Source organism: Daphnia carinata, chromosome 8 (genome assembly GCF_022539665.2).
Source record: "Daphnia carinata strain CSIRO-1 chromosome 8, CSIRO_AGI_Dcar_HiC_V3, whole genome shotgun sequence".
Taxonomy (NCBI): domain Eukaryota; kingdom Metazoa; phylum Arthropoda; class Branchiopoda; order Diplostraca; family Daphniidae; genus Daphnia; species Daphnia carinata.
In genome coordinates, this window is record NC_081338.1 from 6,533,168 (window position 1) to 6,561,037 (window position 27,870).

Sequence of the window (27,870 nt, forward strand, 5' to 3'; positions counted from 1 at the left end):
CGTCTGTGGGGGTTTAACAATGAATGGGCCAGAGTACGTTGACGTTATCAGAAATGCGTATATAAACATACCGGTAATAAATTTATCTGTATTAATTAGTCCGTCTAGCGGGTCACGGCCTGTCCCGGCAATGAGAAAGGGCTTGTCTCCCCATTCAAACTTTTTAAGGTTAATAGCTTCTGTGGGTCATTGAAATTTTTTCTCACAAAGAAATGAGATTTTTTTTTTTGTTTGTCGAGAGAGAATGCAAATGAGCCAGGTCATTTACAACCGGGATTATATTGAGCTCCATCAACATCTGCCCGGGCAAAAAAACAATAGTTGCACGCACATTGCGAAATCACGTAAGAAAGCGTACCCTTTCCCCTTTCATTTCACGTTTGACTACAACGTTCATCAATTAATGTCTATAAAACATTTTTTTTAAAATTACATCAGCCTAGTAGGCAAATGACTCGGGGTCAAATGAAAGTTATGAAAAAAAAAAATCAGGTCCATAAGAAAAAAAAAACACTTTCATTTTTTTTTTCATGGCTCTGAAATTCATTTGTATATTTCATATTTTCTTTCTGTATTATCTTGTTTTGTATTCCGGGTGTATATAGGTTCAAATATGCACAGCATTCCGTCCCGTTCTCCTTTGGCCGCATGTGGGCCAAATCAGCCGTATACGGTTAGTCCGTCTCCAATATGAAAACAAAATCAAAGTATAAAAAAACTGGTTTTCACATTTTGAGTCTGAGACGATGCAGACTGTTATCTACGTGAGAAAGAACAAAATACTCTACGGAGATGAACAACTTTCGAAAGAAGAACAGCCAACTCCAATGGGCTAACGGCGCCATCAGACGAGAGCGAAAGTGGTTTCTTTTTTTTTTTTTTTTTTTTTTTTTTTGAAAAATGTTCATAAATTAGAAGGGACCAAATGTTATTTTGTTTTTTTCAATCCCGATTGTTGTACTACCCCCGCTGGATTGTAATGAACGGTATGACGCAATCGCCATCGGGCGTGAGGTGAAAATGCCGGGCTTTGTGAATTCCGCTCACGTGGCATCATCATCGTGTCTTTAATTAACGTGTGTGTGTTGTCTCGATCACGTCCTAACGTGATGGGGTGGCAATTGCAACTTATCGCAGGTGAAACGCCTCTGGCAATCTATCAGTTCGATTGCAAAATACAAAAAAATAAAAATAAAAATAGAAAACAAATGTTGTATGAAATGTTACAACAATATCAAACGATGATGAGGTTAATAAAAAAAAAACATACAGGTGCGAATCGTAAACGGTGAATAGCATATAGACTCCCCTATTGACAAGTAGTTTTTGCTAGAAGGACAACTGATGTTTTACTATACTACTAAAAAAGGTAAAAAAAAAAACAAAAAGTCTTGACATCAAATAGAAGAATTTAAAAACCTGTAGACGTTCCTACATGGAAAGTAGATCTACATTGATTCGTTTTTTGTTTTTTTTTTCAAGCATTTTTTGAAAAAAAAAAAAAACTATTTAGAAAAACAAGTTTTCGTGACCCAGACTCTCTTCCATATTATGCCTTCCAAAACGAGAGGAATGGAATGGGCTATACGTCAGAGAGAAAAAAACAAAAACAAGTGAATAACGCGAAAGACAGAAACAAAAGCAAAACGTCAATGGAAATTGTTTCTGATATTCTTTTCGAGTGGACAAGTCTGGGCTTGACAAGGTAAGACAGGTGTCATTTTTGCTTTACCCCCTTGCAAAGATTTGAATCGTTTTTGCCATCACAAATTGCTCGTTTATTGAGGTGAACGACTCTTCCATCTGTAAAGGAGAAAGGCAATGTGTGTGCGTGTGTGTGCAAAACAAAAAAAGAAATGGCGATCGTGAAACGCGTTTGCATTTAACCTTCAAATGAGAAAACGAGAGAGTTCAAGTTTTCTAACTTCGACGGGGCGTGTTGTTGCAACGTGTTTGACTATATATAGAGTAGACCAATGCTCCCGAACCTTTTCTTTTTTTCTAAGGTAGCACACACACACACACACACACACGAGGCGGCAAAAAGGAGCAACTCACGCCGACCAAATGACGTCCATTTTGGAAGCGAATGCTTTACATTTGAAGTCGTTACATTGTGCTGTATAGATAAAGACGAAAGAAAATGCTGGCCCAAACGTTTGTCGCCAACATAGAAGAAGAAAAATTGTGAACTTTCTAAACTCCATAAGAGAATCGATTTCAAAATTTCATTTTATTTATTTTTTTTTTTTTTGTGGATCATTTGCATATCTGTTTTTCTTCCACCCCGTTCTCGTTGTTAGGGACAAGACCAGTGATACCGGCTTCAGGGGGAACTTCCAAACTCAGCACATCAACGTTGATGATTGACCCATTTCGGAAATGTAGGTAAACACATGCCCTTAGGGCTAGAGATGATTTTCATTTTGATGTATTTCTGTTGTCATTCATTTTTCTTTTTTGTGATTGCAAAAATAGTTATACAACAGACGATGTTGAGGAGGGTGGGGCAATGTTTCAATCTGAGCGTCACACCTGACATGTTGCATAAAACAGTTTCAATCAGTGAAATTCAGAGAGGGGGAAAGAAAAAGAAGAAGGTATAATTAAAAATTGATGTAATAATTTTGCTTGAAAAACGAATTATCCTTTCTTTTGTTTTGTTTTTGGTATTGGTTGGTAGATACTGGCGATAGTTAAAGAAGGATGACTGATGCAGGGGATGAGAAACTAAAAGAATAAAATCCGAAGGTAAAAACAGAAAACAAAATATCGGGAGTGTGTGCTGAAGGTGAGTAATTATAAAAGATCGATAGTTAAGGAAATTCCAAATTTTGCGTGAATCAACCAGCGAACTCACGCGTGTGCTTTAACGACCGTAGCCTTGCTGCTGAACGGGCTGCGGGCTGTAGATGGGCTGGGGAGGAGCGTAAGCAGGAGCGGGAGCGTGATAAGCTGGCTGAGGAGCTCCGTAAGATTGCTGCGGGGGTCCGTAGCTCGACTTGGGCTTCTTGGAAGCCTTAGGCGCTCCGTAACTGGGCCTCGGGGCGCCGTACGAAGGTCTCGGGGCTCCGTAGGACGGCTGCGGGGCAGCGTAAGACGGTTGCGGTGGGGCGTAAGACGCTTGCGGGGGCGAGTAAGAAGGTTGAGGGGGAGCGTACGATGGCTGAGGAGGAGCGTAAGAAGGCTGCGGTGGAGCGTAAGATTGAATGGGGGCTCCGTAAGTGGGTTGCGGGGCTCCGTAAGATTGCTGAGGGGGTCCGTAGCTGCCCTTTGGCTTCTTGGGCGCCTTAGGAGCTCCGTAGCTGGGTCTCGGTGCTCCGTAAGATTGCTGAGGAGCTCCGTAAGATTGCTGAGGAGCTCCGTAAGATTGGGCCGGAGGCGAGTAGGATTGAACCGGTGGGGAGTACGATTGAACGGGCGGGCTGTAAACGGGAGCGGCTTGGGTGTAGGAAGGAGCCGGTGGCGAATAGGCAGGGGCAGGTGGCGAATAGGCAGGGGCAGGTGGTGAGTAAGCAGGAGCCGGAGGAGTGTAAGCTGGAGCTGGTGGGCTATAAGCCGGAGCCGGAGGGCTGTAGGCGGGTGCTTCGTACGCTTGAGGAGCTGGTGCCGAGTAGGAAGGAGCAGCTGGAGCTTCGTACGCCTGAGGAGCTGGGGCGGAGTAGGAAGGAGCAGCCGGAGCGTCGTACGCTTGAGGTGCTGGGGCGGAGTAGGAAGGAGCCGGTGGGCTGTACTCAGGAGCCGGTGGGCTGTACTCAGGAGCCGGAGGGCTGTAAGATGGCGCTGCAGGAGCTTCGTAAGACTGAGGTGCCGGTGGGGCATATTCAGGAGCCGCGGCGCTGTAAGAAGGAGCCGCTTGAGCCTCGTAAGACTGAGGAGCGTCGTACGAAGGAGCAGCCGGTTGAGCGTCGTAGGACGGAGCGGCCGGTTGGGCGTCGTGATGGTGATGGTCGTGATGTTGCTGGGCCGGTTGGGCGTCGTAAGTGGGGACGGCCACTGGACCACCGTAAGCTGATGCGCCTACATCGGGCGTGTGAATGGGAGCGCCACCACCGTGTCCGTGATCGTGTCCGTGATCGTGACCGTGGTCGTGATGTCCATGATGTCCATGTCCATCCGCTGGTGGAAAGGTATCGGAAAAAAAAAAAAAAAAAAAATCAAGAAATCAAAAACGAGTAGTTCCAGAAGCAAAATATTCAGGTCATCTTCTGTAGTCCCACATATGGGACACTCTTAATTGATAGGCCTTAAAAACAAACTGGACAAACTGGTTTTGCAAACATAATTTGAATTGATTTGTGTTTTTTTTTTTTTTATATATAAGCCTTTCTCTTCATGGAATATTTCTTTCTCTCTTTTTGTGCATGTATGCAAATCAAATGTTGCACCAATCAGCACGCAACGTGTAGAGAGAGAGAGGCTCAACCGTCTGTGCAAATGAAATTAAGGTCAAGACACTTACGCGATCGTTTCTCGCGGATGGGCTCGGCCAGACAAGCGGCCATCACCAGACACAAGGTAAGCAGCGCCTAAAGACATGCCATCGAAAATGATTGAAAAGAACTTTTGAATTTCAACATTTTACGAAACAAACTTACCGATCGATTGATTGACATGATTTCTCTTGTATTTCTTTTCTTTCTTTAGTTTTTTTTTTTAATTTAAAAAAAATGCTAATTGAAAAAGATAGCAGGTTTTTTTTTTTTTTCAGAAAGAAGGTCCTTCTTCTTCTTCTTCTTGTGCTGCTATTTGCTGACCGTCTGTGTCTTCTGGAACGGAGACACCGGTCCTTATATACCCGTGCCGCCACTGGGACACTGAAGACACATGGCCCATCCTCCTGCTGAAGAAATGTAGGTATCCCCCTCTTCTTTTCTTTTTTCTTTGTGTATGTGTTAAAGGTAAATACTCCCCTTTCGTGCTGGTAGTGTGCGGTCGGGAGAAGTGGGGAGGGATGGAAGAGAAAGGAAGAGCCCGGAAGAGAAAGAACCACCCCTTTTCTCTCTCTCTCTCTCTCCACTTTGTTCAACCTCTTTAAAAAAAAAAAAATGTTTGACGAAAAAGGATTTTTTTTTTTTAAATATTTCGGCTGCCATTCAGATTAGATACAGCACGCAGGCGGGTGTAGGTGAGTTGAGAGGGCTACCACCTACTCTCTCTATATGCACACATCTCTCCCTTTCTCTGCTTGTGTGTGTGTGGGGGGTTTACCAATGAAAATATATAAGCCATCACACCTTTTTTCAACCGAAAGATGCCCAGCAGCGGTGAAAGCATCTGTTTGTAGCGCAGGTGAACGCTGGAATTCACGCAACGATAATTCGTTTATTGGCTATCCGCATTGCGAAAAAAAAAAAAATAATATAACGTTCTTCTTCTTTAAATAAGTATTAAATTAAAGTTTGAGAAAAAAAAAAAAACAAACAAAACTTGATTTGTTTAATGGAAGGGGACGAGATTGAAACGGAACAAAAGGTGAATGACGATGACCTAGAAAAATGAGGTGAGCGTGTCTGGTAGAAAGAGACGCACGTAGACCTTCTTTTGTTCGTTATTTTATTTATTATTATTTTTTTTTTGTTTAACCTGTGGCTAGAGAACCTGAAAATGCTGCTCTTTCTTGTGCCTATTTTGAATGAAATCAGGAGAAAGAAAAAGTTCGGCGTGATCCCCTTCACTTTCACCCCCATTTTTGCTCGTAACACGTGAGTTTATTCGAATTATTTTTAACGATTGCAACGATGAAATTCAATTGTCAAAAAAAACAACAAAAAAAAACAAACATTAGAGCAGCGGACAGACGAGAAAAGGAATGCACCGTGAGTGTGTTGCCGATTGCGGTGCATTGATCCCATTCACGCTGCGCCCAAAGGGAAAGGGGGGGACGCATAATTGAGAAGGAATTCCGGAACTGCGGGCGTGTGTATTACAATTGTCATCATTATTTATGAACCGAGAATACTACCATTGAAATCATCGCCGACGTTAAACTTTGATTTGTTTTTAACTTAAATTCAATCAACTCAAAAATGATGAAAGATCGTGCGTGAATCAGAGAAAGTCCTATATGACATCGCACAAATGTTTGATGACCATGTTTTTATTTCATAAGGTACGAATGACTTTCTCCAGTATACGAACCGCAAAACTGTAGAAATTCACGTATATTCAAAAATTGATTTGAATTTAATCAAAAGTCCCGTTTTCTTTTTATGGCGGTTGACAATATTTGGAAAATAACAAAAAAAAAATCGGGATTTTCACTTTTTCAGGTCATCATCCTCGTTACCAAATAAAGTAAAAATAAAAAGAGAGGATGAGGGGGGAAGCCCAGGAGAGAAAACAAAGTGAGGAGAAAGTGCTGCCACTTGAAACGTATCGTTCGGTACCGCAATCATTAATCACGCGCGCTGCAAATGACAACGTTTCTTTATTATTTCCACCGTCTTTTTTGGCTTTTCGATATTTACATCAGCACTTTGTCGTCTCTTTGTTTTGTTTTTTTGTTTCGAAACGTAGGTCTTCACTTTCCAACTGAATTTTTTTTTTTTATTATTTAAATTATTTCGATTTGAAAACGTTTTCAAAAAAGGAAAAGCTTTCACCAAAGCCCGCAGCTGTTGAGACGATGAGGAACACATCAGACGGTAACGTGATTATTGGGCACGCACGACAATCACGGGCGGCACACAAAGGGTTTAAAAAAAAACAAAAAATTCATTTTTTAAAGTAAAAGGTCATTGGCATTTAATTTTTAATGTGTTTCATCTGCTGGTCGGGGCGGACGAGTTCAATGGCGGGGCCCCAACTTTCTCCAGCACACAATTGAAGGGTCTAAGAATTTTCATTTAAATCAAGAGAAAACAAGCGAGCGGACAGTTCGTGTATATTTAGAAGGCGAGAGCTTGCGGGATTCTCGTTATTATTCAAAAAAAAAATAAAATAAAATAAAAAAAAATAAAAATAATACACGAGAAAATGGAATGTCAAAGAGTGAAGGGGGAGAAAAGAACTTTCTCCAAACCAAGTGTGGGAATGACAAGAGCATCTTTCATTCTCTACCTACCCGCATGCAATAAAAAACTGGTTTTTAAATGTAGGGGTTTCAATATTTAATGGCTTACTTTTTCAGCGTTTAAGATTTATGAGGTAGTTTTATTTTTATTTTTAATAAAAATGATTTCAGATGATTCGAACAAAAGAAAAATTCCGCGCGATGGAATTTCGTCTGTGTCACGCTGGAAGGTTATGGAACGACAACGATAACAAAAAAGATGTCACGTATCAAATGTTTGAACATATTTCATGTCCTGTCTCAAACATGGCGGGATGTATATACTCGTGTGACGTAAGCAGACGTTAAAGGGGTTTTTCCGGCGCCTATCGAGACACCACGAAAGTTATGTAATGGAACAAAGAACAAATTAATTGGTAGCAGAACAAAAAAAAAAAAAAAAAAAAAATTCGAGCTGTCTAACTCACGTTGAACGAAGGGGGGCGTGAAAATTCGTGTTAGGAGGTAACGTCTTATTGGCGTTAAGAGAAAGTTTTGCATGGCGCTTATGGAACATTGTCGGCAATAAAAAGAAAGTCCATCATCGTCACCCGAGATTTTTTTTTTTTTTTAAGTAAATGCATTTTCAAACCGCAAATTTCAACGTCGTGTGTCCATCGTGAAGAAAAAAAAAACGGGAACGCCTCATCGTTTAGTTCCCATTGGACCAACGAGTACCGACCGTGACCGAAAGGGTATTGCTCCTTGCCAATTCGAAATGATTTAACAAACTATTCAATCCCCCCCCTCCCAAAAAAAGAAAACAGGTGGTCATTCAAATTAACCAACATCGTTCGTGATTCTTTCACGTTATGTGTGTCAACGACATTCTTTTTTAACATCCAAGAGGTTAACTGTTTTTTATGTGTGCATGTACCGTTGCAGTCTAATAAAAGAAGACAAACATCTGATAGTTCAATTAGGAAAGCCATTCATAAATTGGGCAACACTGTTTTCGTGTGACCAGACGCGTTGGCACAGAATAGTTCATTCACATTAGTCGGGCACGTTTGGGCTGTGTGTCGGTTCTAAAACTAGGTCGATTCGTCTACCAAAACAAAATTCTCTGTGAGTTTAACGTTTGGATTCGGCAAGGGGAAATCCCCTTCGTCCTCTTTACGCTCTGTGGCACACAAAACGTGGTTTATTCTGTACGTTACGTGTTTAAGAAAAAAAAAAAGGAGGAACTTTCCCTTTGGTGTGCACGATACCGTTAACCAATAAATAAACAGTTATCGAGACTTAAATGGAGTTGTTTGCTTTTGAAAACTGTTAAGATTTAAATGTTTTTCTTGTGTGTGTGTGTGGGGGGGGGGGGGGGGGGCGTTTTGAGAGAAGATGCGTTCGACAAGTGTTCCAATCGTTTTCTTTTTGAACCAAAAACGTATCGATGTGTTTACAAGTAGAAAACGTGTTTCATCTTGCAAGACGCTACAGGAAGGATCAATCACACGAGGATAACAAGATGGTTGGTGTACCTTTTATTATTTTGTTGTCCACTCCTTTGCAATTTGTTTCGAGAAAAATCGTAGATTCCATTTCGTACCCTACCACCTTTTTTTTTTATGTCCCATCGGTTTTTTTTTTTGAGAGAAAATGGTTTCAAGGAATTCCCAGGATTCTTACCCGCTCCCTCAACGTCAAAGTGTATGACGTCATTTAAGTGGAAAGGGGTTAGGATAGGCAAACTGTTTTCCATTTTTCAACAGCAAAAATGTCAGGTGATATTGATTTTTTTTTTCATGTAGAAAAACAACATCGACACACCCAATTAGCGAACTCTCTATTTTTTCCAAAACGCATCAACATCACCTCGTTATTTCCGTGATTGTCGAGCAGAACGATGAGGGGTGGGGGGGGGAGGGCGATCAACTCGTTTTAGCTCTCACAACAAACTCCGTTTTTTTTCTGGAACAAACTCGAAAAATCATTTTTATGTTCATCCATCTGTTAGGGTTTGGCCTACAATCTTCTTTCTCCATGACGATCGAGATCCAAAGGCTTGCGTCACCGACAATGGAACGACGTAATAACAATTCACGCGGTACAGATAAAAGCAATGTGTAACGTACAACGAGTTTTATGAATACATACAGACGAGAGTTCCTTACGTGGAACAATGAGTTCGTTAACTCGTTTTTAACATTGACTCGCGAACGTACCTCGATCGGTTCATAGAAGATGTTCGAGGCAATCGCCTCCCGTTCACGCGTATACTTTCTCCCCCCTCCCCTCCCGTACGAAGAGGGCAAATTTGCACGGTCATGCAATATCACACGGGAGAAAGAGAAGAGAACGAAAAAACTTTCTCTTCGGCGTGTAGATTCAAAATTCACGCGTGAAAACAAGAAAAAAATCTGTTCGTTTTAAAAAGAATGTAAACATTTTTTTTTTTTGGGGGGTTCTTTTGATTTCAGGATTTGGATCGTCATTTGTTCTTTGTGCGGTTGTGGCGGAGGAAATCGATCGGGTTGGCCATGGACCGTCGTGACCCGCCGCCAGGAGGCACCAGCGGACGATTCAAGGTAAAAAAAAAAATATATATATAAAATCCTTCCGGAAATTCGTAGAAAAACCTTTTTTTTTTTTCTTTGATTTGATTCGATTTGAAATCAAATACAAAAAAAAAAAAAGATGAGAAAATGAAATTTGAAGAAAAGCAATAAGCTGTGCGGAAAACCCAAACAAGGACACGCACGTTTAACCGAAATTGAGAAAAGACCTGAAAGAACCTGGAGCTGAAACGTGTGGCGGATCGATCCAGCCCAAGTCTCTCCAGAGAGTCTCACATCCGCGCGCTCCACTTCTTGTCTGTCCCCGTATTCCCCCCTCCCTCTTTTTCCCGTCTCCGTTTTCGTATATAGATCTTTAAGGCTCGGATTGACACACAAACATTGACACACATATTCAGGTTACAAACGTCTGCCTCTTCTTTCTAAATGATTGAAAGGGCTTACCATTTTTTCTTTTTTTTTTTTTTTATGGACATAAGTCATCTTTAAAGATAAACGATCTACGACGATTGTCATCGATGATCTTTCTCTTTACGTTCTTATTTTTTTTTTTTTTAGCATTAAATGATGAATTTTTTCTATAAAATATGAGAAGGTCGCGTGTATTCCCAGCCGAATGTTCCAGCACGTCTCTTACACACACACACACCCAAGAGCAAATACCAGGAAGGCGTCTAGAGAAATCGAAGATGATTAGTTCAACTGTTTCAAGGTTCTCTCTTTTTCTTCTAGTTGACCTATTGACCTCAATTAATAGTCATTTTTGATTGCGAACGCGTGGAAAAAGACGGGCGAATCCATGTTTAATGTAGGCACGTAAGACGTCAAACGAAAAGGCCGCCATTTTCACTGGAACAGCGAGCCCTGCGTATGAGTTCCATGCCCTCTTTGATTTGACGTTGATTGTGACGCACGTCTCTTCTATTCACAATGTTCTTTCACCCTACGTCTTCGATTGGTTTCACGTAGCGGTGGCGCTGTTTTTGTCACGCGTTTCACCTGTCTAGAGGCAAATGGCGGATATGCGCGCGTTCCCGCAGGGAGGAGATTATTTTCCGCACGGGAAAACAACAAACTTTTTTTTTTTTCCTTAAAGATCCCACCCCCCGTTTCGCTTTGGACGTGCCGCCAATCCCGCACGAAGATGTGGGCGTCACCCTTTTTCACGAACGGCGTGCAAAATTTCGTGAGCGCATGATCCTGGACGTGTTTGAACATGTTTTTGTTTTTTTCGGGAGGGGGGAAGAGTTCCCGCTCACGCCCACGTCTCCTCCCCCCCCCCCTGTTCGCGGAGCCCGAGCGAAGGATCCAGGCACCTGAAGGTTAAAATGGACGGCAGAGTAGCAGATCCTGCGCGTTCATATCCCCCCTTCCTCTCTTTATTTCTTTTTCGCCCGTGCGTTCGTGACGTCGGGGAGAGGGCGTTGACTAAAAACGTAACGCTCCGCTTTGGCCGCAATATCGACGGATGGTCCCGCAGTCTCGAACGGCCAAGCGAAACGGTGAAAACGGACCGGCCGGATCTGCAGGAAGCAGCTGCCCTTCCCCACCCCAATCCGCCGCTTTTTGTTTTCACAATCCAAAACAAAATAAATTTAATTTTCAATTTCATCCGGTGGCGGAGTTCGTTTATCTTCATACCGAAGCTTAAAACATAAATTCCTGCATTACCAGGTAAGAAAAAAAACAAAAACAAATTACAAATGCGCAATAATTCTAATTTCAATTTCCCGCAATTTTTTCAAAAATGTAGACGCTGCCGTTTCATATGCTGCAGGCCATCCGCAATTCTATCGTCTGCAATCAACGATATCAAGGTAAAAAAAAAAAAAACAAACATTTATTTCTTGAACGCTTTAAGACACCCTTCCCTCCCGCTTCTTCCCTGCCACCCAACCCCCGTTTGACCAGCCAAAAATGTACGTATGTAAGATTTGGTCCCGCGTGATTTCCTCGAATGGGCAGTTATCGTCCGATTTAATTCCCCCCCCCCCCCCCCCCCCAAAAAAAAAGGAAGGGAAAGGAGCAATAGATCTTTAAATTTTACAAATTGTCTGTCATTTTAATTTTGCCTTAACACGAAATGAGGTAAAGGGGAGGGGGTGATGTATCGACCAGCTCAGGTGGCAGCACCCGCTTGCCGTGCGCAGTTGCGTTCAATCTTTTGAGATTGTGTTTTAACCTTTTAACTTGTTTAAATAAACACCACGTACAGCAGAGCCCACCTACGCCTTGCAAAATGTCGGCACAACTTTTATTTTTTACGCACTAAAAAATCATGTGATTACATCCCCAAAATTGTCCCTTCCCTTTTTAACGCGCTGGGGATGGGCTTGAACGCGACCACCTACGTGAATCGCAATTGCCATCACGTCAGACGCAGCGAACGCTGTTAAACTCAGAAATAGAATGTCGATACATCTGTTGATGACAGTTCCAGGTAAAGAGGGGGAAAAAAATGTTATACGTTCTAATATGTTATTGCTTCAAACAGATCGGATAGACGTTAGGCTTCTTGCTGAATGTCTTTGAACATTTAATGATGTCTATATATATATAGTATATATATACGATAGGGCATTATGTCAATGATGCCATCTTATATTGAGGTAGACGATCCCCCCCCCCTCCTTCGTTTCTATCTCAAATGTCAAGTGAATGTAAGAGCTATCATCATCATCATCATCATCATCACGCTGATGGAGGGGGGAATGTCATCTTCTGCTATAATCGAAAAATATGCGTTTAAAAAAGATAGCATTTGTTTTTCCCCTCTTCTTTCAATTTCACGTCCTCCCTTCCTCTTTTTTTTACGTGTTTTTTTTTTTTTCTATTGTTGTCTTGGTGATGACGAGGATCTGCCTCATTATTTACAATGCCGCCGTTGTTGAAAAATTATTCATCGAACCGTGCTAGTGGCTGGCGTTTGTTAACGATCAACTATCGATTGATTTTCTTTGAAATATTTCGCGTAGCTTTTTACCTGTCGGATGTTTTCGAAATGGAAGCCCCCCCCCCCCCTTTTCAAAGATTTCATCGATGTATTTTTTTTTTTTTTTAAGTAGACATGTTACCATGACAACGTTATGACGTGGTAATTCGATACATTTGCCCCCCCCGTTAGTTGATTGATTTTTTTTTTTGTTTTTTTCTTGTCCGCGATATTATGTTAAGGTAAACTCTTGTGTGTGTGTGTGTGTCCTCAACACACACAACACACACACAACGCTCTTTCTTTTTCAAGTATTAATGGCAACATGGAGGACTCATGGGGGAGGGTTGACAGTGAGAAATGAGGTGGGACTGTCCAAGCGTGAAATATCATCCGGAATAATAAGGCGCCTCCTACTTCCCATACTTTGTGTTGTTCCATCCGATGGAACGGCTCTTCCATGTGTGTATATATCTTACAGCTGTCACTTTTCCCATCGAATTTGCGACGAACCTCTCTGTTGTTTCTTCCGATTGCGAATCATTTGATGTCACGGAGGGGGCCTCCTTTCTGCATCGATGGATCGATCAGCATACGACTATGCATCTGAAAATCCAGGTGGATGTGGCTTTGAATTATTGACTAGACTGGACGGGGGGGGGGGGGGCATATAGAGGGCACAACCTACCACACGATTGCGTGTTGCCAACTCACAAGACCCACTCTCTCTCTCTCTCTCTGTCTCTCTCTCTCTCTCTGTCTATCCTATTTATTTATTTACTTCTCTTCTACGTACGTGTATAAATGTTGCAGTCCCATGGAACACGGACTCTTCGGGGACATGGCAATACGTCAGAGTACTATACACATGAATAAAAGAGGCAACACACAGAGAGGGGGAAATAAGAGAAGGGCCTGCGTCTCTTCTTATATAGAAAATAAATTCAACCTGAGAAGAGCGTCCACCATCGGGGAAAAAAAAAAAAGACAGTTCCGTAGAATGAGGAACTTTTGAGAGCAGGGGGAGTAAATGACAACAAAAAAAAAACATTGTAAAAGAAAAAAGGGGGAAAGGTTGCCTAGCAACCGTGACACGCTATTGTGTGTGTGTGTCATTCTTTCACCTTTTTCCTCAATTGATTTTTGAAAGAAAAAAAAAAGGACATTTGCATATGCAAAAGAAGTCGATGCACATACCAATAGGTGATTATTACGTACATTTCTACCTTGTGATCGTACTGGACTAGACAGGAAGTCGTCGGATCAAAAGGAATTGGAAAAAAAACACGTAGGAAGGGGAGTCGTGTGTCGCTCGTTAGTTCCTTGTTGTCATCCCCCTTCTCCTATTCCCCGCGTGAAAGAGGAAATAAAAAAAAAAAAAAAAAGTCTTTTCATCTTGTACAATTTCCTTCCGTCGACTTCCGTCTCGCACACGTCGAAGGCAAAGAAAGAAAAACTTTTTGGCCCCCCCTCCCTCATTTTCGTGTGTGCACTTGACATGTATGTCAATACGTTTTTGAAAATTGCCGCCCTTTCTCATTACGTAATGATTTTTTTTAGAATTTGTATAGAGGGGGAAATACAACGAGGATCTCTCGCTTATGGTCTCTGCCCCTCTTACCACTTACCCATTTCCCAATTTCCTTGTGCCGCAATAACTTTTTGGCAACATGTTTGATGGTCTGTTTTCAACGTGATTCTATTCATTTTTTTTGTTTTTTCTCCTTGTTTATTTTTTAAAGTGCAGATTGAGAAAAGGCGGCTGGACTCGAGAGAGAGAGAACCTCGTTGACCCTTTTTAAAAACCCTAAATCGAATAAGGCGTTTTTCATTTTTAAAACATCCGGAATTATCCCTTCCGATTATTATATACAATGGCCACCGTCAAATGATTTGCAATCAGCCCAACGCCTCGTTTTCAAACCAAATCGAAAATCACAAATTAAAATTCAAATCAAATTAAAACAAAAAACAAAAAGGGCGGGACTTTCAAAAAATAAAAACGCATCAAAATGCCGATGATACCGTTCCTGAACATGGAGGCCTCTTTGGCCAAAGAGATCCTGATGGAGAGGATCCGCGAGCCGCACACGCAGCGCCGACTGGTCCTTGTCATCGTGTCCATCGCTCTGCTGCTGGACAACATGCTCTACATGGTCATCGTGCCAATCATTCCCGACTATTTGCGGACGATCGGCGCCTGGGACACGCACATCGAAGGCGGCGAATACGTGACGGAGCCGAACCGGTGGCACGTCAACACGACGGGCAACTACAGCGTGCCGGGCAACAAGTCGGTCCACCTCGTCAACGGCGTCATCGTCTACGAAGGCGAAGATGCGGCCATTGGGGTCCTCTTCGCCTCCAAAGCCATTGTCCAGCTGATGATCAATCCTTTCTCCGGAGCGTTGATCGATCGCGTCGGCTACGAACTGCCCATGATGATCGGCCTGACGATCATGTTCCTCTCGACGGCCGTTTTCGCTTGCGGCCGCTCCTACGGCGTCCTCTTCTTCGCCCGCTCGCTCCAAGGCGTCGGCTCGGCTTTCGCCGACACGTCGGGTCTGGCCATGATCGCCGACCGGTTCACCGAGGAGAGCGAACGAACAAAAGCCCTGGGCATCGCCTTGGCTTTCATCTCTTTCGGATGCCTCGTAGCGCCGCCGTTCGGCGGATTGCTCTACGAGTTCGCCGGCAAAGAGCTGCCCTTCCTCATCTTGTCGCTCGTCTGCCTCGTCGACGCGCTCATGCTCAAGTTGGTAATGAGGCCTCGCGGTATGAGCCAACTGGGCAAGTCAACATCGTCCGTGAATTTAGCCGGAACGCAGGGGCCCCAAGTGGGCACGCCCATTTGGCGTCTCCTCATGGATCCTTACATCGCCGTCTGCTCCGGCGCTTTGATGATGGCCAACGTTTCGCTGGCCTTCCTGGAGCCGACAATCTCCGTCTGGATGATGGACACGATGGATGTCGAACAATGGCAACTGGGCATGATTTGGCTGCCGGCTTTCTTCCCGCACGTTCTCGGAGTCGTCATTACCGTCCGGATGGCCGCCCGCTATCCTCAGTACACCTGGGTCATGGCCGCCTTCGGTCTGGCCCTGGAAGGCCTCTGCTGTCTCATCGTCCCCTTCGCCCGCTCCTACTGGGTCCTCATGATCCCCATTTGCGGCATCTGCTTCGGCATCGCCCTCATCGACACGGCCATTCTGCCCACCATGGGCTACGTCGTCGATGTCCGCTACGTCAGCGTTTACGGAAGTATCTACGCCATCGCTGATATATCCTATTCGTTCGCTTACGCTATCGGGCCCATCATCGCCGGTGGCGTCGTCGACACGATCGGCTTCTTGGCCCTCAACATCGGAATCGCCGTTTCGACCCTTCTCTTCTGTCCCGTCCTGATGCTCCTGCGCCACATCTACGAGTACAAACCGTTCGGAGCCGATGGCGACGGAGAAGAGATGACGGGCTTGGGACCCGCGCCCACCATCGGCCATGGATTCTCCGGCATCGCTGGAGGAGGATCGAACATTATTCCGCTCATGTCCGACCCTCCCGACAAACAATATCAAACGTACGCCCTGCAGGAGTCGGGAGGCCAGCGCTATCAAATGAGCGCTAACAATCCGCTGGCTTCGCAGCCGAAGAATCACTTGGAATACGGCAGCGCTAGGCATCAGGATACGAACATCGATGCCGCGTCGGCTGGCAATCATCACAACAATGGCTTTAATAATCGTAACAATCAACAGACTGAGAGTAAGAAGAAACCGCCCGTCCCTCCGCTACCGCAAAAGATCCAAATGACTCAAAGGCCTGCGGCTATCACGACGGCTAACGAGACAGCCACGGCCGCGGCCACGAGGCATCAGGAGTCCAATCCGTTTCTAGCCAGTTGGGATTGAAACAAAGAAATTAAAGTTTTCCAGAAAATGAGAGTTTCCAATTTCCATCGTCGAAATTTAATTGTTTTTATTTTATTATTAATTGAAAAGGACGGGTTTCATTTTAGTAGACGTTGATGTCTTTTTTCATATTTCAATCAGCGGTTGAACACACACACGAAGGGCGGAATTGAATTAAATCGGGTTTTGTGTGATGCGATTTATTTACGTCATAGTAGCATATTGTCTTTAATTCGAATCGAAAAGACATTTAAAAAAAAAAAGCAAACGGATAGAGATCAAAATATTTGTTCTGGCTAAATAGAATTATTTCATCATCGTCGATGTGTAATCATGCAATAAAGTGTGTTACATGCATGACCCCCCTCCCACTCCCTCTCTTTTTAATCGTGTGTAACAATTCATATCCTAACATACACCATAACCCTTTGAGGATCTTGACGATTATTTTAAAGCTAAAAAAAAAATGACAGCCCTAAACTAACAAGTCCATCCCTATAATTCGATTTGAAGTTATTGTAGGCATTTCATCCCCAACGCCCAACCATTTTTTAAAAGGCATTATCGCTAATATAAATTCCCCATTTTGAATTTTCAAATCGAAATAGTTACGAAATTTTTGGGTTGTACATCACGTTTCATTCTAGTTTTATGTATAAACAAAAGCATATCAATGTCAAATCGCTTGATTGTGTATTTATTTTAGTGAAAAACAGTAGAATTTCAAAAGAATAGGCTCCTCATCATCGTCCACAAGCACAATTTTATCATTGTTTTTTCTGTTTATGAATCACATTTTTTTTTTTAAATTCTACTATGTTTGTGCGTGTTGATTATTGCATTTAAAAAAAAATGGCGACAAAAATGTGTGTATAGTCTAACGAGTTCGAAGGAAAAAAAGGTGATTCAAGGATAAAAGAAAAGGAAAAGAAAAAAACAAATCGATTCGAAAATGTACAAAACCTTTTTTTTTTCTTTCCCTTTCTCCAATTTTTTTTGCTAATTGTAATAAAATAAAGGCACATATAGTTCTATGTCTGTTTGCCGCTTTTCTTTATCTGTAAATATATACACATCGATTTAAGTTTTGTTTTTTTTTCGCCTAAAATTCGATCCACGTATTTCTATACACAATCAGCACTGGACTGTCGTAGCTGCTTTCTCTTTGCATCGATTTCTATTTATTTTTTAAACAAATACATCCCCCTCCCCCGCCCCCTTTTATTTATCTCCAAAAAGGAATAACACAAGTGGATTGTAATTGTTATTTATACATATATATAAAAACAATTTGCTATCTCTCTCTCTCTCTCTCTGTGTGTGTGTGTGATGTGTGTGCGATGGTGTCATAACAATAAAACGATCAAGTCGTGTGTGTCGCTCCAACAGACTTTAGTTATACCGGCCTCTCTGCCATTTCCCCAATGTTAAGGTAAGCATCCTATACGTGATGGCTCTCTCTCTCTCTCTCTCTAGCTAAACAAAAAATATATATCAAAAGAGTGGCAGCACAGAGAATTGGCTTTTTTGCTCCGAAAGGTCATTCCAATTTCTCCCTCCCTTCCGTACAATCCCTAGACGTAGGGAGCCATTTTTTTTTCTCATCACGAGACTCACGATTTCTGCTATTTTTTTTTTTCCTTCTGTACGGTTCAATTCCCTCTGTACCCTATTCTCGGCTTCCCACACGCACGGCTCTTGATCGCATGGAACGAAAGAAATTATTCCAAACAGTGGATCGCATCAAATAGAATTCTTTATAGAAAGGACAGCAGACGAAATTTCAGAGCTTTGCATAAGCTTTTAAACGGTTTATGCTGCACTGCATAATTGAAAATTTTGAAACAAAAACGTCCACTGTCTTATTTAGCAATCTAAATATTTGTGTTCCCGGTGGCGAACTCGATATGTGACTGGACGTTGATCTCCATGTCTTTTTTACGTATGCAAAAACACTCCCTTTCTCGCCCACGAGGATTTAAAAGCCACTCAGACGATGTCGAAAATAAAACCCTTATAAATATAGATCGAATCCCCCATACGTGCACACATCGCATTTGATAGCATTTGGAAAATCTAAACTTGGCTCTCTCTCTCTCTGAACTGACATAGTTTTTAGGCTAAATCATTCAAAAAGAAAGAGCTCTAAATCTTTAGCAAAAAATTGTCGGATATGATTAAGATGAAGGATCGTATATAGCTTTTGATGATTCATCTTCTCCCTCATGTGCGAGGGAAAAAAAACAGGGGGAGGGGACGAAGAAGGGCGCGGCTAATGAGTTCAACATCATTAGCGGCTCCCTCCCAAGTCTACAGCACACACGCTTATAACGTGTGTGCGTTCGGGAGTTTTGATGGCCGCACTGAAACTACTGCCACCGTAGAGACCCCACATTTATATAATTGGCTAACGTCTGTGAGTTTTTTTATTCCTTACTCGTTTTCCTGTGATGAACTTGAACTGCTCGGGACGGCCCCCCCCCCCCCCCGTTCCATGTCAAAAAGTTTTGGGTTTCCAGCTAGACATTAGAACTAATGGGATGGTAATGTAGAAGAACGAGGGTCTAGAAAACAAAGCATGAGGGAAGCTGGATCGTGTTTCCATAATGCCCTCCGCTGTGCAACATCGATTCGACGTTAACAAATATTATGGTTGTACATCGTAGTTAACGTATGGCATCAAGTAGTTATGGCGAAATGAAACGTCACAGCAGCACAAGCCATTCTATAGATAGGGGGTGTTGACTCGCTTTCAAAAGGATATGTAGAACGATGTCAAAGATATAGACGGGGGAGGCGTTACCGCACAAACGTTTTCCTATCCAACCCAAAGGGGCTCTATTCTACAAATCCCTAGGATTTCTTTTTTTTTTCGGTGTATTTAACCATTAGATTGAGGCCCCGATTTCACGGGGATACATATAGACGGCAACACTAGCCTATTATGTACATCGACGTCGTAGATGTGCTCCTTCCGAGAAAAAAAACTTTCTATTCAACTTCAGAAAAAGTTAAAAAGAAAATTGGTCTGTTCTTGCATTGATCGGGACAAGGTTATCTGACAAAAAGGGCGTGCCTGTTACGTGACTCGAATCGACGACATAGCTGCAGGCGAACGAGGGCACGCCAACCGAATATTACGTAGATTCTCTTCTGATAAATGTGCACGTTAGCCAAAAAGAAAAGGCAATATAATAAGCTTAGAAAGTATATACTATTTGAGCTGTACAGGCCTTTGAATGATGTATTAGATTGTTACACACGCACAAGCAATACGACGTTGATTTCGATTCGTTCTCACCGATGAACATCCAACGGGCCGTCAATGTATCTAAACAAGCTATTCTGATACATATACGGGAAGGAATTCTTTATTCCGTTCAAGTCGTGTGTGCATGTTTAAGTGAAAAAGAAAATGTATCGATTTGTGTTGTGTTGGTGTGATGTGACGAGATTGCTACGGAGGAATTCCCGTATGGCCATGGACGTTTCCTCTCCTCGTATCGATTGGTAAGGTAATCAACGTAGAGTCGTTTGGACGTGTTACGTACTCAGCGTAGACGCCTCCTTTTGCTAATGGATGTTGGTGACGTTGGTAACGAAACCAATCACAACCAGCAAATTGGATCGTAATTACAGGGCCATTTCCTCCCATATTTTATTCTCAAAACAAATATGTATTTTTTAAAAACTCTCAATCGTTTCCCATCAGCCACCTTGAGGCTATATGCGTCATCATTTGGGGTTGATGTATGTTAATTTAGGCTGAAATGTGACAGTTGATTGGGATTCCTTGTTATTCGCAGCATTTGAAAGTTTTCAACACTTCATCAGCAGAACATTTTGAATGGTACTTGGACAAACTGTTTCGTTCCTCATTTCAGAATGATGAAGTACACAATTTTGATTTAGAAAAAGAATTGATGCTCCTCATTGTGAGAAGCAGAAAAGTCAGGTGCACTTTCTCCGATTGGATCTAATTGAATTACTTTTCCCTCCCCTCATCTTTTTTTTCCCCCTATGTGTACACTTCCCTTCTCCTTTTTTATTCTTTTCATCTCTCTCTCTCTGTATACGTACTGGTTGTTGCTTTTAGTTATTCACTTTCTTCTCTCTTTTTTTTTTCAATGTTACATAACGACATCACAAGGACTACGACCTTTGACGAGGAGTTGGACGGGCTTCACATCATCATCAGGACGAATCGAGTCGAACCCCAGCATCCGTACGAGTTTCATCGACAACATGAGTTTAGAAGTAAATAATTTTTTTTTTTTTTTTTTTTTAAATTAAGGCTCTCTATTATTATCGTATAAAAAAATCAAAGAAGGAAATTTGATTGGAAAAAGTGTGTAGGTACAAGAAGAAGCTCTAGGTTATGTAAAAACTGATAAGGCATCAGCTCAAATTGTACAGATTGCTTTCGTCAATTGAGAGATAAGTCACATCTCTTTGCCTCCCTCCTTTTTAGCTTTTATTTTCAAGAGAAACATTCACAAAAAAGAGAGAGAAAAACACTTTAGAGCAGTCCCGCTGTGTTCATCAAATATTCTAATCCAACGTGACGCACAGATCTCTATAGCCCTTTTATCGCAAAATCAACTAATGCTGACAGTGCGCCTAAGATTCTTCGTGAGTTTTTTCGGCTATATTCAAATGAGTTTTTATTGTAGAATATGCACAGATATTTAAATCTTGTTTTTAAAAAATGCGTCCAACTATTTGAAACGTGTTAGAGATTCAAACTCGAATCAAACGTAAATAAAATATAGCTCTGCCATGTCCCTCCCGAAATTTCGTGCAAGCTTTTTTTTTTTTTTTGTATATGCTCATGCGTTTATACTGGCGAGTACTAAACATATACACAACGAATAGATCCTCTCCCCTCGATCTATAGCTTTTCTACTTTTCTCTTGTAACTTGGGTTGTCCCTCCCCTGAAGGGTCTCCGGAAGAGATGGAGGGTAGAATCTAAAGTGGAGTCTGAAGGGAGGCAAAGTTTTTTTTTTTTAACGTACCAGTCTCTCTTCTCTTTTATATGCCACCCTTCTCTAACGTCTAACAACAGAGCAAAAAAAAAAAAGAACGAAATGTTGTATAAGAAGAAAAGGAAGGTAACAAAGTTAAGGTTCCCCTTAGGGCCCCTTCGGTTCCTTTTTCTCTCGTTCCGCCGGATAGCACTTGGGCGGTTCTCTTATTTCCCCCCCCCCCCCCCCCCCACTTTGCTTCCCCTTTTTATTTTTTTATTTTTTCGTTTGGCCCCCATTTTCTGCGTGCAGCTTCGTGTAGTTTACGATTTCCACCTTGGGATTCACACGAAACGCAGGCACAGAACACACAAAAAAAAAGTTGTTTGTATATATTTCAAAAGAAAAAGAGAATTGTTTTGTCAACTTTGCGTTTTGTAATTTGATTATTAAACTCTTTGAACTCTTTGACACGTAGCAGCTTCTATGATAGTCGACACTATCATCTTATCAATGTGAAATTCGCGTTAGAAAAAAATGGGGTAGTAATACTACTCTTTAAAGTACCTCAATCTGAAAATGCTGTAGTGTAAGCATTCGGAGAAATGTTTCCTTTTTTTTTTTTCTTACTCACCGGGCTGATTTTTTCGTCTACAGAATACACAAATTCCTACCCCTCCACCTACTCCCGATTGAGAGAGACGGGGGCAAAGTCTCTAGTGGCTTAACGAGCTAGAGGGGGGATGTGCGGCGTCCCAATGTTGTACGTAACACAGTTCCGAGCGCTGGTTCTCTAAGGTATTTTCCTCACGTTCCGTTCCACACACACACACACACATACAGTTGTGTGTGTATAGAGTTATATACTGTCGGAGGGGAACAGAAAAATAGAAGGGAAAGAGAAAAGGGGGACCTTCATCAACTGAAACAGACAATAGCCGAGTATATACACACACACACACACATAGTTTCTCTTCTTCTCTGTGTGTGTGCTTCTTCAATCATCATCAAAGAGAACCAGTTGATATTCTGCTCCTATACCGTGTGTGTGTGTGTGCCATCGCAGAACTATGGAACGTGATTTCGATGCCGTTGATTATTACAACCAGAGATAAAAAACAAAACTTAATGTCTTTCTATTTAAATGTATAGAGTGTGAAATACGATGCCCTGCAGCATCTGCAGGATGTCGCACGCGCCTCTTAGGGAGAGAGGCAAAAAAAATCGATGATGTATTTTTTTTTTTACTTCCTCTGGGTGTGGTTGTAGTGGTCGATAAATGTGGCGCTGTGGTATATGGTAGGTAAAAAAAAAGGGGAAGTTTCAGAGCATTGCGTGCGAACTCTGTCAGCAGGTGAATACACACACATCCCTCTTTTCATTCGAGTCAGCCATTTTTGTTTGTCTCGAGCTTACCTTTAGAAAACATTTTGCAGGGGGAGGCTGTGTGTCTCTTATTGACACAGGGCCGCGGTCCTTGCCCTTAATTTTTAATGAATCGATGAAGAGGATTTCGAATTTGGATGATGATGGAATACATTTAACGATCATTATTTTGCATAGGCTGCATGGCTCCCGAAACTGCCCGTGCCACCGTTAGAACAAACGATGGCCGGCTATTTGGAAGCGGTGGAAGTGGCCGTCGGCGATGAAGAACAAAAAGCCGAAACCCGTTTGAAAGTCGAGCGTTTCATCTCGTCCGACGGCATTGGTCCAAAACTTCAAGAGTTGTTGCTAGAAAAACAAACGAAAGAAGATAATTGGGTAAAAACAATTTAAAGTGTTTTGTCTAAACAATTTGCTTTTGATTGAACGTGTATTTATCTTAGGCCTATAATTGGTGGATGGAGGATATGTACTTGTGTAACGATATCGCCCTGCCAGTTAATTCTAATCCGGGCATGGCTTTCCCTCTGCAATTCTTGCAGAATGCATCGAACGATAATGACGACAAACATAATGGAAGCAATAATTTTGTACAAAACGTGGCTAATTTCATTAGCGCCATTCTCGATTACAAACAATTGATTGACCGGTAAGTCTATTCACGCTCCCCATTAAGATGAATGTTCTAATGCAAAACGTAATTTAAACAGGACGTACATTTTCATTAATGTCACATTCTCGTTTGAAAGAATCGATCCTTTATAATTCCTACACCGGGTTAAGAAACAAACGCCCTATCACGGCTAAATAATAGATAGACTATTTTGCATGTATGTAAATGTTTCATTGTTATGTACTAAAAATTGATCGATCGTTATTTCTTTTCATTTTACATATTACACCCTGGTGGCGGGGCGAAACGAAATGGCTGGTACAACAACAGTCAATTACTGCCTCAAGATAGGGCCGCCTCCAGGGAGAAAGGCCAGCCATTGTGCATGGCTCAATATCAACGATTGTTTGCTTCTTACCGCATGCCCGGACTGGAACAAGATCAATTGAAAAGCTTTCCACCACCGGACGAGAATGAACACATCATCGTCGCTTATCAGGGACAAGTATATTATTTATTTTTCTCTTTCTAATAATGAACACGAGGAATCAAATTATTTAAAGCAATGAGAGATCGAACGTAAAGAAAATTGAATTATCTATTTTTGAAAAAAAAATAGTTTTGGCGTTTGGAGGTGCGCCACAAAGGTTGCCGATTGTCTGCCGAAGAAATGGCTTTCAACTTTGCTGCCATAATGGAATCGACGGACGGACAAAAGACATTGGCCGGCACATTAGGCCACCAGCACTACCCTCCGCTGGGCCTTCTAACGACTGCCAACAGGCGGCTCTGGGCTCAATGGCGTCATTCATTACTCCAAGGTGCTGCCTGTCTCCTCTGTTGTCAATTCACCCCCCGTGTTCCACCCTCTTTTTTTTTATCCCCCCTTCTTCTTTTGTTGCTCTAATGTATATCCATACCACCTCTCAAAGTATAAAAAAAGACTTGTATAAATGTATAAAAGTCCCCCTTCACTTTTCCCGACTCCTTTTCATCAATGCTGGCCCAGCCAAATCGAACCCATAACGGGTACCAGCCCCCCCCTCCTTTTTTTCTAAAGGGAAACGGACAATTCTTCTTTCTTTTGTTCATTCAATTGGATACATTCTCTTCTTTTTCCTCGCTGTCCGTCTCATTCTTTTGTGTGTAGATTTAATCAACGCCCGTTCTCTCCAGTCTATCGAATCGTCCAGCATGATCGTCTGCATCGATCAGCCGTTCCGGCCGGCCGTCGATGATGAAGAAGAGGTCAACAATCGAGTCGACACCAATCGAGTCCTTCAAATGATCCATGGCGGCGGCAGCCAATGGAATACCATCAATCGATGGTTCGATAAAACTGTCCAGGTAATTTGATACGTTTAAATTCAATTGACGATGGCCCACTGGGGTTTCTAATCCAATACAATTTGTTTTTTTTTTTGTGTGTGGGAAACTAGTTTATTTTCAGCCCGGATGGAACGAGCGGCACTTGTTACGAACATTCACCTGCCGAAGGGATCGTTTTGGTCCAGGTGATTGAGAAAGCATTGGACAACGTGTTGGCTTTGCAACAGGATGATAATGGCCAGCAGCAAATGAGGGGACGTTGTCGACGGGCGACGCTAACGATGGCGGACGAAGACGATGGAGGACATCAACGATGCGGCAGCAACGAAAGCGCCATCGACGTAGTGTCGCATCCGGCACCGAAGCGACTCACGTGGAAGATCGATGAAGACATCCGCAAAGCGATTGAAATTGCCGCCAGTGATGTGGACAGGTAACAGCCACTCCCTTTTTAAAATAAGAAAGATAAAAACGTTTGATTCAAATCTAACAATTGCGCTTTTGTGCAAAGACTCGTGCAAGATTTGGACTTTCAAGTTTTTCGGTTCACGGCGTACGGCAAAAATCGAATCAAAACTTTCAACGTCAGTCCGGACGTCTACATTCAGTTGATGCTGCAATGGACCTATTACAAGTTTGTCTTTTTATTTTTGTTTTTTCGCTGAATTTTCTTGTTTAAATTTAAAATTCTATTCCTATCACGAAATATTGCACGCAACTGTGAGTTAATGGATCCCCGGAGCAATTGGCTTTACCTAATCATAGCGGATGATACCTTGGAAGAGGTCTATCGTTAAAATTGACTAACGATGCGGGGCATTTTGTATGTTGGTGATAGATTGCACGGGAAACTTGTGGCGACTTACGAAAGCGCCGCGACGCGGCGTTTCCAGCTGGGACGAGTCGACAACATACGATCGGCTTCGCCCGCCGCTTTAGCCTGGGTCAAAGTCATGGACGATCCGCAATCTACGGTAATTGATTAAACGAATAGCTTTTTTTGTTTTAATGGCCAATATTTAGAAATTTTATTAAGGTGGAAGAAAAGATTCAATTGTTTTATCGCGCGGCAGAGAACCAAACGGATGTCATGATTAAAAACATTCTAGGCCAAGGGATGGATATCCATTTGCTGGGCTTGCGCCAATTGGCTCGTTCCATCAAAACCGACGAAGCCATGGCTGTTTTTGAAGATCCCAGTTTCGACATCGTTCATCATTTTGCTTTATCCACCTCTCAGGTAAAAAAAAAACGATCGTCAATTCTCATTAAATCGCCCCTCTTCCCCCCTGTTACCTTTCACCTTTGATAAATGGAGGAACAACACAAAAAAAAAATCTTAAAGAATAGAGAAAGCGGATCGATATTTATCGATTTCACACGTTTGAAATGTCGATCAAAAGATTCCTACCACCAATGCGGATTCATTTATGGGCTACGGACCTGTCGTCCCAGATGGCTACGGTTGTTCTTACAATCCGCAAGCGGACTGCATTATCTTTTGCGCTTCGGCTTTCCGATCCTGCGAGGCTACCAGCGCTGCCCGGTTCGTCCGTCAACTGTCCGACACGCTCATCCAAGTCGGTGACATGCTAGAAAATCGATCAGTCTAAACAAAAAACAGGAAGATCTCAATGATGAAACTGCACCAAAAAGAATATTTGCTAGTCAATTGCTGTTTAACAGCAACCCACACCTAATGATCTCAACAGCACACTTTAATTCAATGTGATAGAAGTTGTTTTTTTAAATTATTTATAGTTATTATAACTGTCTTGGTTTTGAACTTAGGCCACAGGATAGTTTAAAAAAAAAAATAGTGACTGTTAACTTTCTTTGTTTTTACGTATCGATATCGATTTATTGAACTTCATGTTTTTGTTTTTATGCTTCCCCACCGTATGAAAATAAGTCGAAAGTTAACGATCCCTTTGCTGGCCGGCTTTTCTCTTATAGCCTTGCGTGATTTATATTCACACACACACACACACACGCTTTGTGTGTGTGTTGTGCACTCACACACAATCCTCTTTTGCGCTTGTTGTGTTTAAAGCTCCGGAGAAAAAAAGGCCGGCAAAGAAGAGAGCAAGAACCCCCCCCCCCCCTCCCGACAAATATCCTTGTATAGCTTGCTGCGGTGTTCCATATAGAATAATGGCGAAGCACACACAACACACGCGACCTAATCTAAAGCTTTCCTCACCCAACCATTTCACCCCTATATATCCCCGCAAGCATCAAATAAAGCCAAAGAGAGAGGAAAGAGATCCTATCTGCAACAACGGGACTATCCTTTTCTTCACCGTATAATATATATATGTGTATGTACTCGGGATTATTACGTCACACGGTCCGTCTATCTACACTAGGCCTATAATTCCAGGCCTCCGCACAAAGCTGCTTGACATCAATTCTCACACACCCAATAGCCAAGGGAAGAAGGTCAACGTGTTAAAAACATGGTGGGGCTTGAACTGAATTCTACCTTTGGGTTCTGTAATAATAAGTGACCCCTTAGCGTGTGCATTTTTAAAAATAATTGATGTTATTGGAATTTTATTTTGTTTGAACGGGGGAAAAATAATCTGAGCGATGCCATTTTTTTGGGGTTGTTAGATTGTTTTAAAATTTTAGGGATGAGCAACAGTTGCTGGTATTTAAGTAAGAAGCTCGTCAGGCATCCCCCTTTTTATGTCTATTTTTTTGTTATCTAATGTTGCAGTTATAAGTTTTTCGTGTTACTGTGATCACAGCTGCTGTTTAAGACAATACACAGTCAAATAAAACAAACCCTATGTATCAATGAAAATCCAAGTCCTGTTATCAGGCAGATTTTTGTTCTATCGGAACATGAACCAAGCGGTATTAATTAAATTTACAATTATCAGATTGAGATTGTGCTTTTTAAATGAAAAAAAATATAAACGTTAGTGTAATTTTTACTCCATAGATGGCGAAACTTTTCTTGCTTTATGGTGATTCTTCTTTCCTATAGATGGTGTCGAAATGCCTTTTTAACATAGATGGCGTTCCAGAAGAATTTAAACCAGTTTTTGGCAGGTTCGTTAAAGTTTTATACTTGGTTAATTATCTTCGTAACTGTGAAAAAATAATTTAAATTAAATTGCAGAAGAGATAATGACGTAGCCTCAGCAGCCACTAAAATCTT

General features: G+C 42.1%; 2 protein-coding genes and 1 long non-coding RNA gene across 5 annotated transcripts; 2 read left to right on the forward strand and 1 right to left on the reverse strand.

The window, feature by feature from the left end:
* Window positions 1-2,415: 2,415 nt before the first annotated feature.
* LOC130700428 (DNA-directed RNA polymerase II subunit RPB1-like) lies at window positions 2,416-4,758 on the reverse strand. The gene is made up of 4 exons (XM_059496693.1): window positions 4,599-4,758; window positions 4,463-4,529; window positions 3,760-4,119; window positions 2,416-3,582 (listed from the first exon to the last, which is right to left on the reverse strand). The coding sequence occupies exons 1-4, from the start codon at window positions 4,614-4,616 to the stop codon at window positions 2,870-2,872; spliced, it is 1,158 nt and encodes a 385-aa protein (XP_059352676.1). The 5' UTR covers window positions 4,617-4,758; the 3' UTR covers window positions 2,416-2,869.
* On the forward strand, window positions 4,611-5,957 carry LOC130700438 (uncharacterized). The gene is made up of 4 exons (XR_009003794.1): window positions 4,611-4,853; window positions 5,101-5,503; window positions 5,597-5,705; window positions 5,789-5,957. It is a non-coding gene; the product is annotated as an uncharacterized LOC130700438 (long non-coding RNA).
* A 4,998-nt stretch (window positions 5,958-10,955) lies between these two features.
* LOC130700545 (vesicular acetylcholine transporter-like) lies at window positions 10,956-27,491 on the forward strand. 3 transcript variants are annotated; one of them, XM_057522588.1, is made up of 13 exons: window positions 10,956-11,241; window positions 11,321-11,384; window positions 20,558-20,664; window positions 22,937-23,137; window positions 23,203-23,408; window positions 23,703-23,877; window positions 23,992-24,193; window positions 24,523-24,719; window positions 24,812-25,134; window positions 25,213-25,335; window positions 25,540-25,675; window positions 25,738-25,941; window positions 26,105-27,491. In XM_057522588.1, the coding sequence occupies exons 2-13, from the start codon at window positions 11,336-11,338 to the stop codon at window positions 26,312-26,314; spliced, it is 2,133 nt and encodes a 710-aa protein (XP_057378571.1). In that variant the 5' UTR covers window positions 10,956-11,241; window positions 11,321-11,335; the 3' UTR covers window positions 26,315-27,491. The 3 variants fall into 3 exon arrangements, with proteins under 3 accessions (XP_057378571.1, XP_057378573.1, XP_057378572.1); XM_057522590.1 differs by lacking the exons at window positions 20,558-20,664; window positions 22,937-23,137; window positions 23,203-23,408; ... (6 more) ...; window positions 25,738-25,941; window positions 26,105-27,491 and adding an exon at window positions 14,242-17,780; XM_057522589.1 differs by lacking the exons at window positions 20,558-20,664; window positions 22,937-23,137; window positions 23,203-23,408; ... (6 more) ...; window positions 25,738-25,941; window positions 26,105-27,491 and adding an exon at window positions 14,247-17,780.
* Window positions 27,492-27,870: the final 379 nt, after the last annotated feature.